Below are 18,407 nucleotides of genomic sequence, written 5' to 3'. Positions count from 1 at the left end.
TGTATTTTAATTTAGGTGTTTCTCTGCTCTGTGTTGACCAACAGTGAGAACTTATCCATACACCCATTTTTAAACTTACCTGTATGGGCTGCAGTAGGTGAAAGGCAGGACTACTGTATGAACTGTGTGGACTGTGAAAGAAGCTTTTTAAAAATGTAGTGAAATTTGGTGTTTTAAAATTGAGACCTTTAGGCTGAATGGTAAATGACCCCTTTGTCATGTGCATCCCAGGGATTAGATGAACTAAAAAAAGTAAAAATGATCATCTTAGTAGCCCAAACCATTAAAGTTAAGACCATTTTGTCTCATTTTGTCAGTTATGTGCTTGCCCATCACTTACTGTAGCACTCTGAACAAGTCACTAACCTGCCTGGGCTTCATTATAAAATGGGTATGGAAACAATTGGAATGTCCCCTAATCTTGTCAAGGTTTCAGATTCATACTTGATGATAATTTAGCAGCACATACAAAAAAATGAACATCCGGTAAACTTTGCTTTATGTTTCTATAACTATTGTAAAAACAAATACCCTACTTTTATTGAAGCTGAAACATGTTTTATAGTTTAATTTGTCTCATTGGTATCATTGGTTTTTGTTCTGTTGGAGAGATATGGACTTTGGTCATGAATGAGGAGTTACACAGTTTAAGAAAATAGAGTACAAATATATTCAACACTCAAATGCCTTATTTAAACTTCATTTATCTTTGTATTTGTATGACTGCTAAAATTACAATATGTTCGTGTCTTACCATTGCAGTGCACATTTTTTTTTTTTTAATAAGAAAGTGTTTAATGAAAGTGTATACTACAAATAACATACTGTTAAGTTACTGAAGCATAACATGACAGCCTGGATTTTTATTTTGCAGCTTGTTTTGTTTGGCTTGCGGAATCAGACTGTCGTTTCTTATAAAGAGGAGACTACTATAACATTCAAGCAACTCTTCATAAAATCTTATACAGGCAGCAGCGAAGATGAAAAAAGCCACTCGATATACACTCAGAAAGACGTTTATGATAGCATGAATTTTGTAGTTCATCAGGTAAGTGTTATTTATAGATGTTGGATGCTTACATATTTATGGAAGTAAAATAACCAGAATTCATTACAACTTAAAAATTGCACAATGTTTAATTTGACTTTAAACCTCAGTGGCTGATGGTACAGTAGTTGATTTTGGTGTCTTAATGTTTTTTGGATAGCGTAAATGTTCTCTTTCAGCAGTGACTAAGCCATACTCTAGAACCATAAGCATCAAAAACGTTTTTTTCTTCGGAGATATAACTATGAGAACACATTAGACATGTATAAACAAAAGACGTGTGTGTGGGGGGAGGGGCGCAGTCCACTCTGCTCATGCTTAATCACAACCACTAGATGGTGCATGCATGCACTTATAACTTTTTTTTCTGCGCTTGTATGCACCTCAGTTCTCACTATGAAAGGCGTGTGTATGTGTGTTACGTATGGAGCAGTCCGCTCTACTTCTGCACAGCCACAAGAGTTGATGTGAATTCTATGGAAGATGTCCAAGCTTATTCAGGTGTGACTTGCACTTGGTGAGATGATGCTTGCATGCACCTAACTTCTCATTTAGCACAAGCAAAGAAACTCGGCTTTGTGGTACATTCTCATTGTATGTTCAGACAACAAGCTACCATATGTTTGCTTGAGGCAGGTTCCAGCCTGTCCTGCTCAAATTGTGCAACAGCTGCCCTAAACTACACATCTGTCTCAGACAAGATACTACCTTCCTGGCCCACTTAGCTGATGCCTCTGCAAATTTACCAGTATAGTTAAACTGCTAGGGAGTCTTCTGGTTGTTTATTGTCCAGAAAACCACACATACAGTGGTGTGAAAAACTATTTGCCCCCTTCCTGATTTCTTATTCTTTTGCATGTTTGTCACACAAAATGTTTCTGATCATCAAACACATTTAAACATTAGTCAAATATAACACAAGTAAACACAAAATGCAGTTTTTAAATGATGGTTTTTATTATTTAGGGAGAAAGAAAATCCAAACCTGTGTGAAAAAAGTAATTGCCCCCTTGTTAAAAAATAACCTAACTGTGGTGTATCACACCTGAGTTCAATTTCAGTAGCCACCCCCTGGCCTGATTATCCACAAATGGCAAAAACATGGAACAGTGGTGAACCTTCCCAGGAGTGGCCAGCCGACCAAAATTACCCCAAGGGCTCAGAGACGACTCATCCGAGAGGTCACAAAAGACCCCAGGACAACGTCTAAAGAACTGCAGGCCTCACTTGCCTCAATTAAGGTCAGTGTTCACGACTCCACCATAAGAAAGAGACTGGGCAAAAACGGTCTGCATGGCAGATTTCCAAGATGCAAACCACTGTTAAGCAAAAAGAACATTAGGGCTCGTCTCAATTTTGCTAAGAAACATCTCAATGATTGCCAAGACTTTTGGGAAAATACCTTGTGGACTGATGAGACAAAAGTTAAACTTTTTGGAAGGCAAATGTCCCGTTACATCTGGCGTAAAAGGAACACAGCCTTTCAGAAAAAGAACATCATACCAGCAGTGAAATATGGTGGTGGTAGTGTGATGGTCTGGGGTTGTTTTGCTGCTTCAGGACCTGGAAGGCTTGCTGTGATAGATGGAACCATGAATTCTACTGTCTACCAAAAATCTTGAAGGAGAATGTCCGGCCATCTGTTCGTCAACTCAAGCTGAAGCGATCTTGGTTACTGCAACAGGACAATGACCCAAAACACACCAGCAAATCCACCTCTGAATGGCTGAAGAAAAACAAAATGAAGACTTTGGAGTGGCCTAGTCAAAGTCCTGACCTGAATCCAATTGAGATGCTATGGCATGACCTTAAAAAGGCGGTTCATGCTAAAAAACCCTCAAATAAAGCTGAATTACAACAATTCTGAAAAGATGAGTGGGCCAAAATTCCTCCAGAGCGCTGTAAAAGACTCATTGCAAGTTATCGCAAACGCTTGATTGCAGTTATTGCTGCTAAGGGTGGCCCAACCAGTTATTAGGTTCAGGGGGCAATTACTTTTTCACACAGGGCCATGTAGGTTTGGATTTTTTCTCCCTAAATAATAAAACCATCATTTAAAAACTGCATTTTGTGTTTACTTGTGTTATATTTGACTAATGATTAAATGTGTTTGATGATCAGAAACATTTTGTGTGACAAACATGCAAAAGAATAAGAAATCAGGAAGGGGGCAAATAGTTTTTCACGCCACTGTAGCTAATTAGACACACAAATTGTCCTTTATAAGTTGACAGTGTCTCTGTATTCTGGATACTGTATAATAATGGAAAAGACAAGAAATGACCAACAGGGATGTACTAACACCCTCTACTTTTAGAAATATATTAGGAAAGAAAAAACATAGTCATGGGTTTTAATTTAAAAAAATTTTTACACAATATTAACATAATGGTAGTGTTAAGCAATATTCAGAGCGCTTCAGCCTTTAATAAGGAATGTTTGAATATACACTGTTCAAAGCTTTAAACTTTAATTACCAAGATAAAAGTTGTGGGAATTTACATTTTGTTAATATTTAAACCAGTCATTTTATATATGGTTTCCTTGTGCCGTAACTACTACAATGCTAGTATCTCATTTTCATGAAGTTGACTATAATATTTAAGCTTCCACAGTATCACTGTCAGTTACTGTGTGATCTGGGTTAAAATAAGGAATATTTTTTTATTTTGTAGTACATGCAGTTTAAGAATCTATCTGTGGGTGCTATAAGTTACAGCCAAGATACAAGTGAATTTGAAGGCCTGGAAATGTGCAGAACACAGTACAAGGAAGTTACCTCTACTGATATATTTCATATTAACCCGGAAATGGAAACAAGTAAGAATAGTACATTTATATAAAAAGTGTAATAAATCAGTACTGCAAGTTGATTTTTAAGGATATTTGTGGCATTCAATCTATTCATAATCACATATACAAATTACTAGAATATAAAATGTATGCTTTGTAGTATACTTCAGATTCATTTTACATGGAGCCAAGGGTTAGTGTAAAATAAACGTATGTAAATTTTTTTTTAGTAATTAAGTGTATTTACATCTTGATTTTTAAGATCTTTATCAATACAGTATATGTCAGTACTGTGTTCCTTTTATTTTAGACTGTTTGAAAGTAAATTCTTCAGATAAGAATAATGACTGGAAACTTGTCAATGAATCTTTACTCGGCCTGGACTTTTATAGGTAAAAATGATTACATTTGTTGTTTTTTTATTTTTGAATGTAATGAAAACATTCAATTATCTTTACTTTTCTTACAACAGACTTATTGATGTAATAATAACCTTTAAACTTAAAGGCATCAACCTGCAAGCAATACGTTCACTTGAAATTCCAGACTGCTATGATTTCTATGTAACAGTAAGTGGAGTATACTTTTCATTATTTTAATTAAGCTTCTTTTTTTGGGGGTAAGAATTGCATATTAAATGTTGCAATATTTTATTCAATACACATTTGTTTAGAAGTTTTAAAAACTGATTTTTTTTTTAAATCTTTAATAGTATTAAAAAATACATTGAACTGCAATTTTAATATCTCTACAGATAACATTTGACAATCAAGGTCATAGTGGGCTACTGAAAGTATTTTTAAATAATGATGCCGTTATTAGTGAATGCAACAACTGGAACATATCTGCCTCTTGTAAGTTGCTCCTTCTGTAAATTTAATGAACCTTTAAAGCAAGTTCAGTGTTCGCATAAATATATTGAGTAAAATAACTCAATATTGAATTACTTGTTTATTACTATTTTATACAACTGCAGTATGCTACCGGTATTCCTGAGATATGAGGGTTCTAGTTTTTTTTTTTTTTTTATAAAACAAGGGTTTACATTTAATTCCCCCTTTCTTTGCAGTGAGGATCATGAATTTTCACTCTGCTTGATTCTGTTTAAGGAGCAAAACAGCACCATTCTTGTCTGGACTTATACCGGTTTACATGTTTGATTAGCATGATATTTGTGGCTTTTATTTTGCCTTTATTGTACAGTTACTGTTAACATTTAAATTTTAGGACAAATACTGTGCAAATAATGAATTGGTAATAGCGTAATACCAACAGCAAGAGCAATGGTAGCAGTGTGTGTACCACGGAGGATGGGAGCTCATAATATTTGAATTAGACAGACCAGAGAAATTCTCACATAAAGCAGGCTCTCAATCCAGTCACAGTTACCCCTTACAGTGGCTGAGTTAGTGGTCCTTTTTGTGATAGTAAGTCTAAAATTTATATGAGCTGAGATTTTTTTTTTTCCATCGATTTTCGTGTTTTTTGAATTGAGAGGGTTTTTAGGAGCACATCATGCTTGTAAAGAGGGGGAAGACTGTATTCTAGAACTAGAGGTAATGTTTAACATTGTATGTACTGCCATCGTAGTGATGATTGTTGCCTTTATTACATAGTTCAGTGATTTGATATTAATATTTTTGGTTGCACTGATTAAATGTATGCAGGTATGCTGTTGATATTTCCATTTTATTTCTGATACAAATTTCTGTACATTTTCTCTCAAACCAAAATTATATTTCAGGGCCAAACAGTAAATATTTTCTGCTGGTTTTTGATTCCTTTGTAATTTTGGTCTGTTTCATCTCAGCGGTGTTGTGCATCAGATCTATAATTCTTGCAAGGCGACTCCTACAGGTAAGGATTCAGTTTTACAAACTGCATGTTTAATATTGGCATATATAATAAGCAAGCACATCACATTGCAACACTTAACATTTCCTTAACATAAGATATGCTTCCAGTGGTCATTTGGTGGTTAAAATGGGAGTCTCTCTCTCCATTGTGTTATCCTGTCTTATCCTCATAAACACTCTAAAGAGAAAGGAAAGCAACCTGATGCAGCTTTGTGTTGGGCTGGAATTTGACCTAAGCTTACGGTGCGTCTTAAATGCTATAAGAGATTTAAAGTTCCTCAAGAATACAAATTGAGAACATTTTACAAAAGATAACCCAAATGTATATTCTGAGAATTCATGGAAAAATTCATGGTGTTAGAGTTATGAATCCAATAAATGGGCACAAAGGCTTTAACATTGTTACTACAGATTTCACTAAAATACTTAATGTGAAAATAAGATCAGCTAATTTTGTTTGTTTACAGATTTGACTTGCTCCATTAGCAATTACCTCTGTTGCAAAAAAAGAGGAAATGAATCTTCTGAATATGAATTAAAAATGACCTGAATGGCATAAGTTTTTTATTTTATATGCAGCTTTAAATAATATGCGCAAGGCAGGGCTAGTAAGAGAAATATTAACTGATTTTTTTTCTGTTTTTACTAATTGTTGGAGCATTTTTCCTTGTGCTTATGTGTTAGACAGTAACTTGTACAATGTTTCCTTATCAGGAGAGTATTTACATTCTCTTTCATTTTGCATGCTCGAAGTTTCTTTTGTTTGCAGACTTTAGTAAAGTTACTTTTAACTTGCCTATGTTCACATCATTGAAAACCAAATGATTGCAAGCTGCTGCCTGGTCTGTCTTGATTGGTTATAGATCATTCCGATGCCCTCTGACATAGTCAGCATCTGAAAAAAATACATCAATGTAGATTTTAAAGCTTTGTGAACTGAGAGTCTCTCTACCAACCAATGGCCTGGAAAATGTATTAGCTATGAAGTGCCTAAATTTAAAATGAAAAAGGATTAACTACAGGAATTGGAGGACAAACTGCAATAACACAGAAACAATGCACAGACTGCAAACAGTGCACCAGTCTCTTGAACTGCCAAGCAGCAGAGCTAACCACCATGTAGCCAGGTGTTTGCTGCACAGCTTGAGGTTGGCAGACTTTGCTCTTTTTTTCGAACGGTTATGTCCGACTACTGAGTTGCCCTCTGTGAAGTGGAAGGATCACATATTAAACTTCATTGGAGAGTTTTTTAAATTTAGGTCTATCGGGTGGTGGTCCTTAAAGCTTGGTGAAGAGCAAGATGCCACTCATCTCTAAGTGAGTAGCACAACGTCTTGTGTTCAGTACATTCCTGATATTGATTTTTCTTTCCTTTTGAAGTTTTTTGGTCTTCATGGCCATGAGATTGATCCAATAGTGAAAACGTTTTTTCCTTTGGTTGTCTTCAAAAAGCCGAGAATTTCTTGGCCGTGATTGCGGTATCTCTAATAATCAGTTAGTCTTTAAACAGGACTAATTAAGGATGAGCTGAGAGAATTCATTAGAAAGCTTGAGTAGTGTCTGCAGAAATGGGGCTTTGCAGTCATATGTGAATAATATAAATCAGTAATTTCAAAAAGTAATAGGAACCTGCAACATTATTAATGACTCTATTTTGAAATCCGTTTAATGATACATTGATAAATAAGTATACATTTCTATCAATAGCATAACGTGTGGATGGTTTTAATGTGCTGAGCATGTGTGTGTGTGTGTGTGTGTGTAATATATAAGATAAAAGATATGTCTTTTTTTTTTTTAAGCAGAACATTTTTTTCTTTCAGAGATTTGTCAAGTTCTTCCAAGATCACTATGAACGCACAGTATGTGAATCGGATAAAAATGAGTTTATAAATATGTGGTACATATTGATCATCATCAGTGATCTAATGGCAATAATTGGTCTAGTTTTGAAGATGGAAATACAAACAAAGGTATATATCAAACACTTGTGACAATAATAAAGGTGTAATTACAATATTTATACCATGTACTATACACATTCTATAAAGTCCTTTGTTTTGTGATGCAGAAACTGATATTTATAAGAAGACACATTTGCTTGATTTGCTTTTGGGTCATTCCATGTCAAATCAACCAACTTATCCAGAAATCCCATGCACTTCTGTCTCAAAAAATTCAGAAAAAAAAATAACCAGGTGTACCCAGATTATCCAGGAGGCACCCTATAAAATTTGTTTTTGATTCATGATCAATACTTTCCAAGATACAGCCAATTTTATGAGGGGAAAGGGGTGTCAAATTTGACACAGCTTTATTTTGACATCGCTTTCACAAGACAAAATATTAAAACCTAAACTACCTAGCAGGTTAAGCAAATTTTGCTTACTGGTACCTTTTATAGGTATAGTATGTAGAGAAATCAAAATGTTTGGTCCAGATAACAACACCATTTGGTAAGAGCAGACATTCAAAAATGGAAAGAAAAATAGTTTGTCTTTGGCTTTGCCATTTTGTTTAGGCTTTCAGAAAGCATACTTCTAACTAATACCACCTGCTGAAATTTTTTTCCATGTTTAGATACCTACACAAGGCTTTTCAGAAGGTTATAAACCAACAAGAAACTACATCAGGGCTTGAACAGCAGACCTCTCAAATGTGAAAAAATCATTTTGGGTATAATTTCCAGACCAGCTTAATGCATTGTAGGAATGTCCAGACATTTTTAAAATTATTTTTTCCTGTATCATGCATAGTCCTTTCTTTCTCAAAACATAGCCTCAAATAGGATAATTGTCTAATGTGAGAGGGGCATGTGATTCATCATGAATGTGATTGTGAGAGGGCAGGATCTTGGCCACTGCTTCAGTGGTGAGTATTCGGACTGTCAGTTGACTGTCTTCACAAGATACTTGGCTGACTTTGAGTTTGCCACCTTGTAGGGATTTAACAGTGGTTTTCTCAAATAACCGGTACTCTCTTGGCCATGGAGAATCACATTCTCTGTTCAGGAACATGACATAGGATTTTGTCATTTCAGATGTAAAAAAGATTGACTTTTTTTGACATATTACTGATTGAAAACTCAAGGATTACCTTTACTGACACATGGCTCATTCTGTCTATGTTTAGGATGGAAAGTAAATGAAAAATTTGCATAAGGAACATAACGTTTATTTTAAAACAAGTCACAACGTAGAATAAATGAAAAATTAAAAAAATATATATATATATGCACAGTCCCACATACCATTAGGGTGTTCTGAAAATAAAATCCAAAATGATTTTTTGGATTTGAAAGGTGTGTTGTTCAAACCCTGATACAGTTACTTTTCTGTTTATTGCTTTTTCAGAAAGCATATATAGTTATCTGAATAAGGGAAAAAACAAAAGTATGTGTTGGCTACAAATATGTGTTTCTGAGGCCTAAATATAGCCAAGCCAAAAACTCATTAAATTTTGTTCAATTTCTTTGACCATGTAGGGTCATCTGGACCAAATGTTTTAATGTCATCACATACTACACCAAACAATGTACCAGCATCCAAAGTCTGAGCCCATTTGGTGGTTTAGTTCTTGAGTTATGGACTTGTGAAATTTGATTAATAAAATGCCCAAACCCTGAGGTAAACTGGCTGTATCTTGGAAGGTATTGATCCTGCATCAAACAAAATTCACAGAGTGTCTCCTGACTAACATGGGCTCAGCAGGTAATTTTTTCCAGAATTTTCCGAGTCCAAAGTGTGTTGGCCATTTGTTAATTGAAAATGTAATGACCATTTTACTCTCTTCTAAATGCATTTGTGTTAAAAGATTATATGGGACAAGCACTGTACAGGTAACCACATACTGTATATAAACTGTGACTTTGACATACTCTCATTTCTTTTCAGTGATGTGAACCTGGTTTGCTTATAGTTGAGTTGGCATTGTAGGATTTTAGGAATGTAACCATTTGGCTTTTTTTTATACATCTGCATTAAACAATTACTATTGTGGTCAACTTTTTGAACTTCATCAGAGTTTGAGATACATTTTTTGTTATGCTGTAAGGTTATGCCAATTGTTCTGAGATTTTTCTGGAAAAAGGGTTTGAGGTAAGGTAATTCTAAATAATCTTGGCACTTGTTGAGTGTTACTAGTAATTAAGACATTCACTGTTTTCATATAGTTATGGCATAGTATATACTAGTACTGTATATGGTACATGGTATCAGTCTGAATTTCTTTCAATTGACCTCGGGCAATCTTCAGAATTTCATTCATTTATTTTTAGAATCTTGCAAGCTATGACTGTTGCAGCATTCTTCTTGGCACTTCCACATTAATGGTATGGGTTGGGGTAATAAGATATCTCGGCTACTTTCAGAAATATAATGTAAGTACACTAAAGATCGTATTTAAAGATAATAGTGAATTTAAAGAAATATAGTGATTTTTATTTCATTTTAATCTCTAGTGTGTTTCTATTTGCAGGTTCTCATTCTAACCATGAATGCAGCCTTGGCAAAAGTCCTTCGTTTCTGTTGTTGTGCAGGAATGCTTTATCTTGGCTATATGTTTTGTGGGTGGATTGTTCTTGGACCATATCATAAAAAGGTATTTATTTTGCAGTATTTATATATTGTTCAAAAAGTTGTTTCTTTAATTTTCTACTTTGGTAATTGCTATTTTTTCCCTTAATAAAGTACTATGAAACACAATTTAATTATAGCACAAGCAACAGTTCTTATATCAGTTGCTTTTGTAAAATATGGAATGTAATGAATTTTAAATACACAGTTTTCACTGTGGCTCTGAAAATGAACCTCATGGGCATCATTCAAAAGATCCTAATGCTGCTTTTCAGTGACCTGGAAAGATACCTTTGAAAGAAAAATGCAAATTTTCAAACAGCTGTGCTGCAGATATTTTATGGTTTGAGGTATCAAAATATAATTCCTGCTTATTGACAAAGTTCCACCAGGGGGCAATATTGTAACAACTGTGTTTATTAAAGCTAACATTTGTTTGAAATAAACACTACTAATTTGTAATAATTTCAAGTATGCCTCTCTTGTAAATTGTATCATTATTCATTTGCTGTTTTTGCACATGTTCTTCTTTGGGTAGGTATCTTTTTAAAGTGCATAGTTCATTACTACAATAACCTGAACAAAATTAATTAATCCATGACTATTGGATTATAGTTCTGCAAGAAAATATGGTGACTCAAATAATGTATAGTTTGTATTGCACAAATATATACAATAACAAACTTTTTAGTAATTTTATGCCTGAGGTAATAAAGTGAACAGCATACAGTATATTGAATTTAATAGTATTCTCTAAAATACAAACTCTGTCATTTAATTTTTCTTGCAAGTTTGAAACTTTGAGCACCGTGGCAGAATGCCTCTTTTCACTGGTTAATGGAGACGACATGTTTGCCACCTTTGCACAGATCCAACAGAAGAGCATCTTAGTTTGGCTATTCAGTCGTGTGTATTTATACACCTTCATTGCTCTTTTCATCTACATGGTCCTCAGCCTCTTCATTGCACTTATCACAGATTCCTATGAAACAATTAAGGTAATGTTTTCTTGTTAGTTTTTTTATATTCAAATTGAGTGTAGTTTTATTACAATTGATTGTAAGTTTTGAGCCTTTTTTTTTTTTTTTAATTGCCTCCAAATTTTTGTTTTTAGAAATGTTAAGTATAGCTGTATTATGAAACGTATACAATTCTGTTTTCAAGTTTTAATATTTAGATTTCAAAGTAAAACTTAGAGGCTGTTTTTTTAGGTGGGGTTAAAAAAATGAAATATTACTTGATGATTTAAATATGCCTTATTTAACTTTTTTTCTTTTTTCAATCATTGCTTTTTATTACCTTGGAAATACCATTAAGATCAGTTATGAATATGGTTAAAGATACCCAAGTTGATCTTTCTGTTTTCTGTAATATATCCTGAGCATTTGCTCCAAGGTTGCCTTTCTTGAGAACACTGAGCTTAAAACTGAATTCACACACAAACTAGATGACAGTTTACTGAGGCATACACACTGTTAGGGGAAAAGTAATATTGTTTACAGTTGTGACACTGTGTCAGCACCGCCTAGGTGTTTGGTTTACAATACTGCATGTTATGGCACATTTGGGCATGCATGTTTTCATTCAGAGGATGTTCACAGTATGTCACATTAAGTCTGCCCTATCAGACCAAGACACATTTACCTGGTGTTCTGCACTGTTTATAAAAGGAAAAGACAGATTGGTGCCAGAAGTCAAGGTTCTTGAGCACTTTTGTTTGGGTTTTTTAGGCTCTGTTTTCTGGTTGTGAATTATGTCTGTTAAGACTTCATGAATCCTGCTTATCCACTTTGATTATTGGTTGAATTTAGTGGTTCTGACCTGGCCTGTCTATCTACCCTTTTGGAGTCTTTAACCTTGGGTTTTTGTTGGTGACACTGTTTGTTGACGTGTGGGATGCCTGCTTTTGTCAACTTGTTTGGTTTATTTTAATTCCTTATGTTGCAGATTGAAGCTTATAAATTACATTCAACAGTGTCAAAACATGTTGCACTTCATTTGCATTTCAACCTATTGGTTGTTTCTTGCTAAATAAAAATCAAGTGTTGCAGAGAATAAAACAAACTCAAACAATTAGAGGAAAAGGAAAAAAATAGTGTTTGGGGTACAGATTAGTTTACCAAGTAGCTACAAAGTTACCACAATCTCATTGTAGTATTTCCAGGCTGGCACAGGTTGCAAGCACAGATCAGAAACCGTGTCGGTCTTTTGGATTATTTTAGGAGTCTTCAGACAAACACATTGATGAAGATTCCTGATTAGCAATGGAAAAGGTACATTGTTAGTTTCAAGTCTAGCTTCTCATGACATTTTCAGGCTCTTTGATAATCAATGTATATAATATTGCACGTTCTAAATAATATTGCATGTGATTGATTGCTTTAGTTACATCTTAATAAACTATGCTCATCAATTGATCATGCTTTTTTACACATTTCCTCCTTTGGCTGTCTTGTCATATCACTGCACTGGATAGGTGTTGTATATTGTGGCCTTTTTCTTTCATGAAGACTTCTATGTAATATGCTTGTTATAAACGTTAAGATCACTGTGCTTAAAAGGGTCAAGCCGATGACCTTTTTATGTAATATACTGTTGGTTTTTCTAATCTTCAGGTTGAGCATTTTGCCCCATATATGGGAATTATTGAAAAGTGAAACTAAAAGTTTTGTACATATAACAACTCTGGGCATTCTTCCAGAAAACCTATCAGAAAAAAACATGAATTATGTGTACTTGCCATTTCTGTTCTTGTACGACAGACATCAAATATTGACAGACTCATGTTTTTAAATTTGTTGTTGATATAGGTGTTTAAGCCAAAGAACTAAGTGGTTTTTTTTTTCTCTTTTTAAATTAGGCTTTGTACTTAAATATTGATAAAAGTGAAAAACGTATGACCAGTTATGTCTTGATTTAGTCTTCAGATCAGCAAAATCTACAATCTCAGTATGGATGTGTAGACTTTTGAAATCTTTATTTTACTACAGTTATACTTGATAGGAATACACTTAAGCTCATCTTTGACTATGCCTTTACTGCTGGGCATTAATGAGTGCCATATAGGTTGTGTCTACTCATCTGAAATACTACCTATACATGTGAGATTTGGATAGAAATTCTTCTACATAGGAATAAAACAATTTTTTTAAAACAAAAAACAGATCACATTGTTTTATATTTCAGTTTTCTTCACTTGTCTACAGTAGTACCACACCTCTCACCATTTTTTTGCTTATTACTCTACTTCATGAGACTAAGACCTGAGAGAGCTATAAACTCCTCATATGGTGCCTTCTTTGGAAAAATTCCCAGAACTTTTTCCAGGATTTGAGGTGCTCATCTGTGACTATAGGTGTGCAGGTACAGCTTTACATTTCTTCACTTGCTTTCAATTTGTGAAGTCCACTTACGAGTTCAGCATGTTGCAGTTTCATATATAGGATGAAAAAGTGCAACATGAGTCTTAATTTTATGTTGTGTGCATGTGGGTTATTTTATTTATTTATTTTTGTTTTCTTTTTCGGTCTCCATAATGCACTTGTATTTATAGAGGACTTTGCTATGTCATTATAGGCTATGTTGTGGTTTGCTTTCCAGCTACTTTCAGACTAAGTTCCTTCCAGTTTTGTAAATATTTTTGCAGTCTGTTATTGTCTATTTGAATGCTCTTTCTTGTATTTAAAGAAGTACCAAGCAGAAGGTTTTCCAGTTACAGACCTAGAAAGATTTCTTAAAGAATGTGAAGATTTTCCTCATTTGGAGAAGGAAGAGGAGTCCAATGTTTCCTTTCTTTGCTGTAAAAGGTATAATTGTTGCCATCAAGTGCAAATTATATTTTTTCCTTTGTGTGGCTTAAGCTGCTTGCAGTTCACAAAATAGAATTAGAGGACATAAGAAAATGGACACACCCTGCAATCTGCTGATTATAGGGAAATGTCTCTCACATCACTGGGAAAAGTCTTAACTTCCAGTTCTGTGATGACTGCAATGACCTTTGTTTACTTGACAAGTGGGAATGAAGCTGTGTTCCTTATACAGCAGTAACTGTTTTTATATTGCTTTTTAACTGCTTGACCACTATTTAAAAAAAAAAGTAAAATATAAACATTTTTGTTTAATAAAGCATACAGAACTGTGCATTTTGTATTGTGGTAATAGATAATTTACAAACTTTTTTTTTTTTTTTTTTACTTTGTACTGTAGTTGCCCATGTTTATAGTTTAAAAAATGTATTATAAACTTTTATTGATTAAAAACTATCTAGCCACCTATATGTTAGCCCTGAAATGCTGTAAAAGCTAAGCCCCCACTGTCACTGCATTCTTTTCTTCCATCAGTCCCATGTCTTTTTGTCTGTATAGTTTTGTGTGGGTTTATACAGTATGCGTGCGATTGTGTGTATGCATATATTTACATACAGCTTGCTATCTGTTTACAAAATGCAGTGCTGCTTTCTAAATTCCGATCTGCTGGTCAAGCCAGCCTTTATATAACAGTCACTGGATTTCCATAAAGGTCAGAAAAATACTTTACAAGAGCATGACATTGCATAATATGTCTTCAGTATGTTCTAGTAGCCAAAAGCTTCATTGAAGCATGTTATGATTTGTATTTCTGCTGTACTCCATTGTATTAACCCACATCTGTTCACCCTTTAGTGTCTTATCCCTATTACCAATATAATAACATTAACCTAGCCACATGAATACAACTGTATATAGCCAAGATATTAAAGAGAATTCTGTAGAGCACCAAATATAATCTTCCCGTTTTTTCCTCCCTCATTTAACCCAATTGAAGAAAACAGTTGAATTAAATGCTGTGCTCTGCCACTGTGCATGGTTTTCCCTTAGTTATAAATTGGCTAGTCATGTTTAAATCTTTTCATTCATTTTTCTGTACTTTGAATTTTCCAAAATTAGGTTGTAAGTCTTCAGGCATTTTGCTGAGATCTTTCCTGCAGAAATCCATACATGCTTAGAACAAAAAAAAAATTTTTTTAATTTGTGAAAAGTTAACTATGTATCTGGCTAATAGGATTTGACATCTGAACCTTACGATAGTTCTAATATCAAGACAAATTATTTTACCTGGCATTAGCTATGTACCAGTGTTAACAGACTATAGTGTGCTGAAGCCCTCTTACACCAAATAAAAACGGAAGGGAATAGTAATTATAACTACACACATTTTCTTTTAAATTTAAAAGAACTGCATATTTTGGTCTATGGTAACATGATCCTTTAGCTCTTATTACAGTTTATAATAAGCTTACACATTTCATCACTTCATTTTCAGTGAATAACTATTTTTCATTTCCATTTAAAATTTAACAAGAGGGCTAAAATACTTTAAAGTGTGAATGAACTATATTTGCTCTTTATTTTAGAAGCATTTATGAGACGACAGTACTTGGATTTTGATGCCTTATTGTTCGTCCTGAAGAACAGGTATGTACTAAATAAAGGGAAAAAAATTCATAACTCCCATGTTGTTATTGAATGGTACCTATACTGTATATTGAAACAAATTTAGACTAAGTCTGTTCAACTGAGTTGTCTGTAATGATTATGATAAATGAAAGCACGTTTACAATTACAGTATTAGCATACCTGAGACGCTAAAGAATATTTGCTGTATTGCACTAAAATTATTTCACTAAAAACCTCTGTGAGAGTCCACTTATGGTGCAGCTCCATGCCAAAGTGCTCATTACTTACGGAAAGTAACTTAAAATTTTATATAGTTATGCAAAAGTAATATACTGTGTTTTACTTTTTCTTCTGGTCAGCATTTGTTATTAAATCCTATGCCAATATACAAATCTTCATGAAACTGATTAGAAATGCAGCCAAATGTGACAAAGCTTTGAAGTAAATACCCTCCATCCCTTTTTAACTTCCTTGACCTGAGCCCTGAACGATTCCTGGTATGAACACTTGCCTCTGTATCAGCAGGTCACACCACTTCAACAAATTTACAGCAAATGGCTAGATGAAAGCTAAACTGACAATTTGTTAATAGGTTTCTGTTACCGAACTGCACACAGCACACTCTTTTCTGGTTGGGTGTGTGATTGTGCTGTACAGAAGAGTGATGTGAAGGTTTGTTTGCTTCCTGCCTTACATTAAATGCTGCCTGGATAATGTAGGTATTTTTACTTCAGGAAAGTAAGGCTGGGTTTATACTTTACACGGCGCAACACATATTCCAGCGGGCGCTACTGCTACACAAGCGTACTATTTATACTTGCTCATGTACTTTACGTAAATCTGGAAGATTCCACCAGATGGCAGTGCGAGATGTCATCACGGCGATAAAATGTTTGGCTTCGCTGTATTGTGAATTTCCTGAAACATGCTTAAAATTCCAAGAACACCTTGCCACAATATATCTGAAAAGGGTGTTTAATGATTAAATCCATCAGTCCAGGGATGTGCCAATTCCAGCAAGCATTGGACGTGAAACAAACAATCCCTGGACAAGGCCTCAGCCCATTGCAAGGTGAACACAAGCATACACATTCACTAGCATCATTTTAGTGTCACCAAATCCCCAAACCTTCATGTCTTTGGAAGGAAATTGGACCATACTATGGAAACCCACCAGGAAAACATGCAAACTCTAGGCAGGGAACACCAGGGACGTGGCTTCCAGTAAGGCGGCAGTGCTACTGCTCTGCCACCATGCCACCCTCACATGTGTAATTATTATTAGTATTTATTATTTAAATGAAGTTAACAACTTATCTGTAAAATGTAATATACATAGTTTAATGCATTTCATCATGAAAGTGATATCAAGTATAAATTTCAGGATTCTGAATGTGCAGAGAGCTGAAATGACAAATTTTATGTGTTCTGTGTGGCGATTGCTGCTGTCAGTTCAGGAGGAAGCCCCAGAATCATGTAGCGATTAACAACTGAGTCGGTTTTAAGATGACATTTATGACGGTCTACTTTAACCATAAAGTAAACTACGAGGTTACAGTGGACATTTCGAGATTAAAGCCAAAATTTCCACTTTAAGGACACGGTGAAAAGGTCTATTTTGTGATTAATTTTTTTTTTCTCTGTGGCACAAATACTCTGCCGTAACATTCTGATACTGTTGTGAAGGTGCAAAAAAAGATGGCACAGAAGGTGTTATATGAGACTTTTAAAACGTATCATGTCATTACGTTGGGGAATATCCGACGCTTGTATATTAAAGCACGTAGAATGCATTTGTATATAAGCATTTTGCTTCACCAGATTGAACCATTCATCAAACATCGAAGCACGCACATAGATCATGTAGGACCTGCAAAGCACCTTTCTCTCACATGTAGATAGTAAATAGAGACTATGACGTCACGTTCCAACTTGATCACACTGTGCCCCTCGACTTTTTGTTGGTACTGCAACTAGTGCACGTGTCAGTTAATTACAATGCTTGCATAGAAGTAGCGTCTACAGACATCTCTTTGTGTTATGTGTAAACTCGGCCTAAGTATTGCTTTGTTACTATTTACTTAGTCCGGTTTACTTTTCAAAGAAGTGCATGTTAATTTTAACGTGTAACCATCTCCCAATCAACCCTCCCAATCCCCATAAAAAACACTGCTCCCGAGATTGTGCTGCTGAGCTTAGCACTGAATATTCAGCCCATCAGCATAAATTTACCAGTTTCAGAAATAAAGACAAAATATTTCAGTTAGGAGAATGAATAATACTATTGGCCAAGCAGTTGCTTCAAGAAACGTATCTTTGTGAACATATGCAGGCTAACAGAGTGCAACAGTCATATGCAGACTATGAAATAATTAACTGTAACCCAGTTAAGTGTTTACATGGCCAAATAGTCAGGTTACTCTCAAAGAAATCGGCATGTGTTAACCCAGTTTCTCAGTGACCAATATTACAATTTCTCTAACTGGAATAAGGTTATACATGGCATTTTTCAATCTGGGCTTCTGTGAACAACCAGGTTATTAAAGCACATGTAACCACATTTACTGTTTACAGTGGCAATCCTCTTAAGTACATAGCCAAATACTTTGAAGTTCAGTTGTTTATATTCGAGTAACATTTTTATCTATTGCCATTGTGTATAAATTTATAAACAAACTTTTATTTTGTTTATTTTTGGGGC

At 34.6% G+C, this 18,407-nt stretch overlaps 2 protein-coding genes across 2 annotated transcripts in view; both read left to right on the top strand.

The window, feature by feature from the left end:
- LOC120514392 overlaps positions 1–18,407 on the top strand; it is a 92,143-nt gene that overhangs the window by 71,144 nt on the left and 2,592 nt on the right. The window contains exons 15-26 of the mRNA XM_039734735.1: positions 875–1,048; positions 3,724–3,868; positions 4,152–4,233; positions 4,314–4,410; positions 4,596–4,695; positions 5,586–5,698; positions 7,521–7,670; positions 9,974–10,075; positions 10,174–10,296; positions 11,063–11,269; positions 13,959–14,077; positions 15,664–15,724. Of these exons, the coding sequence (XP_039590669.1) occupies positions 875–1,048; positions 3,724–3,868; positions 4,152–4,233; positions 4,314–4,410; positions 4,596–4,695; positions 5,586–5,698; positions 7,521–7,670; positions 9,974–10,075; positions 10,174–10,296; positions 11,063–11,269; positions 13,959–14,077; positions 15,664–15,697 (1,446 nt within the window). The 3' untranslated portion in view covers positions 15,698–15,724. The remainder of the gene's footprint in view (positions 1–874; positions 1,049–3,723; positions 3,869–4,151; positions 4,234–4,313; positions 4,411–4,595; positions 4,696–5,585; positions 5,699–7,520; positions 7,671–9,973; positions 10,076–10,173; positions 10,297–11,062; positions 11,270–13,958; positions 14,078–15,663; positions 15,725–18,407) is intronic.
- Positions 14,055–18,407, top strand: part of lpar3 (lysophosphatidic acid receptor 3) — an 84,475-nt gene continuing 80,122 nt past the window's right edge. Inside the window, exons 1-2 of the mRNA XM_039734737.1 lie at positions 14,055–14,077; positions 15,664–15,724. The gene's annotated coding sequence lies outside the window, so the exon portion shown is untranslated. The remainder of the gene's footprint in view (positions 14,078–15,663; positions 15,725–18,407) is intronic.

The sequence above is a fragment of the Polypterus senegalus genome, chromosome 14 (genome assembly GCF_016835505.1).
Source record: "Polypterus senegalus isolate Bchr_013 chromosome 14, ASM1683550v1, whole genome shotgun sequence".
Classification (NCBI taxonomy): Eukaryota; Metazoa; Chordata; class Cladistia; order Polypteriformes; family Polypteridae; genus Polypterus; species Polypterus senegalus.
Note: the sequence above shows the minus strand (reverse complement) of the source record. Positions and strands in the feature narration are given on the sequence as shown.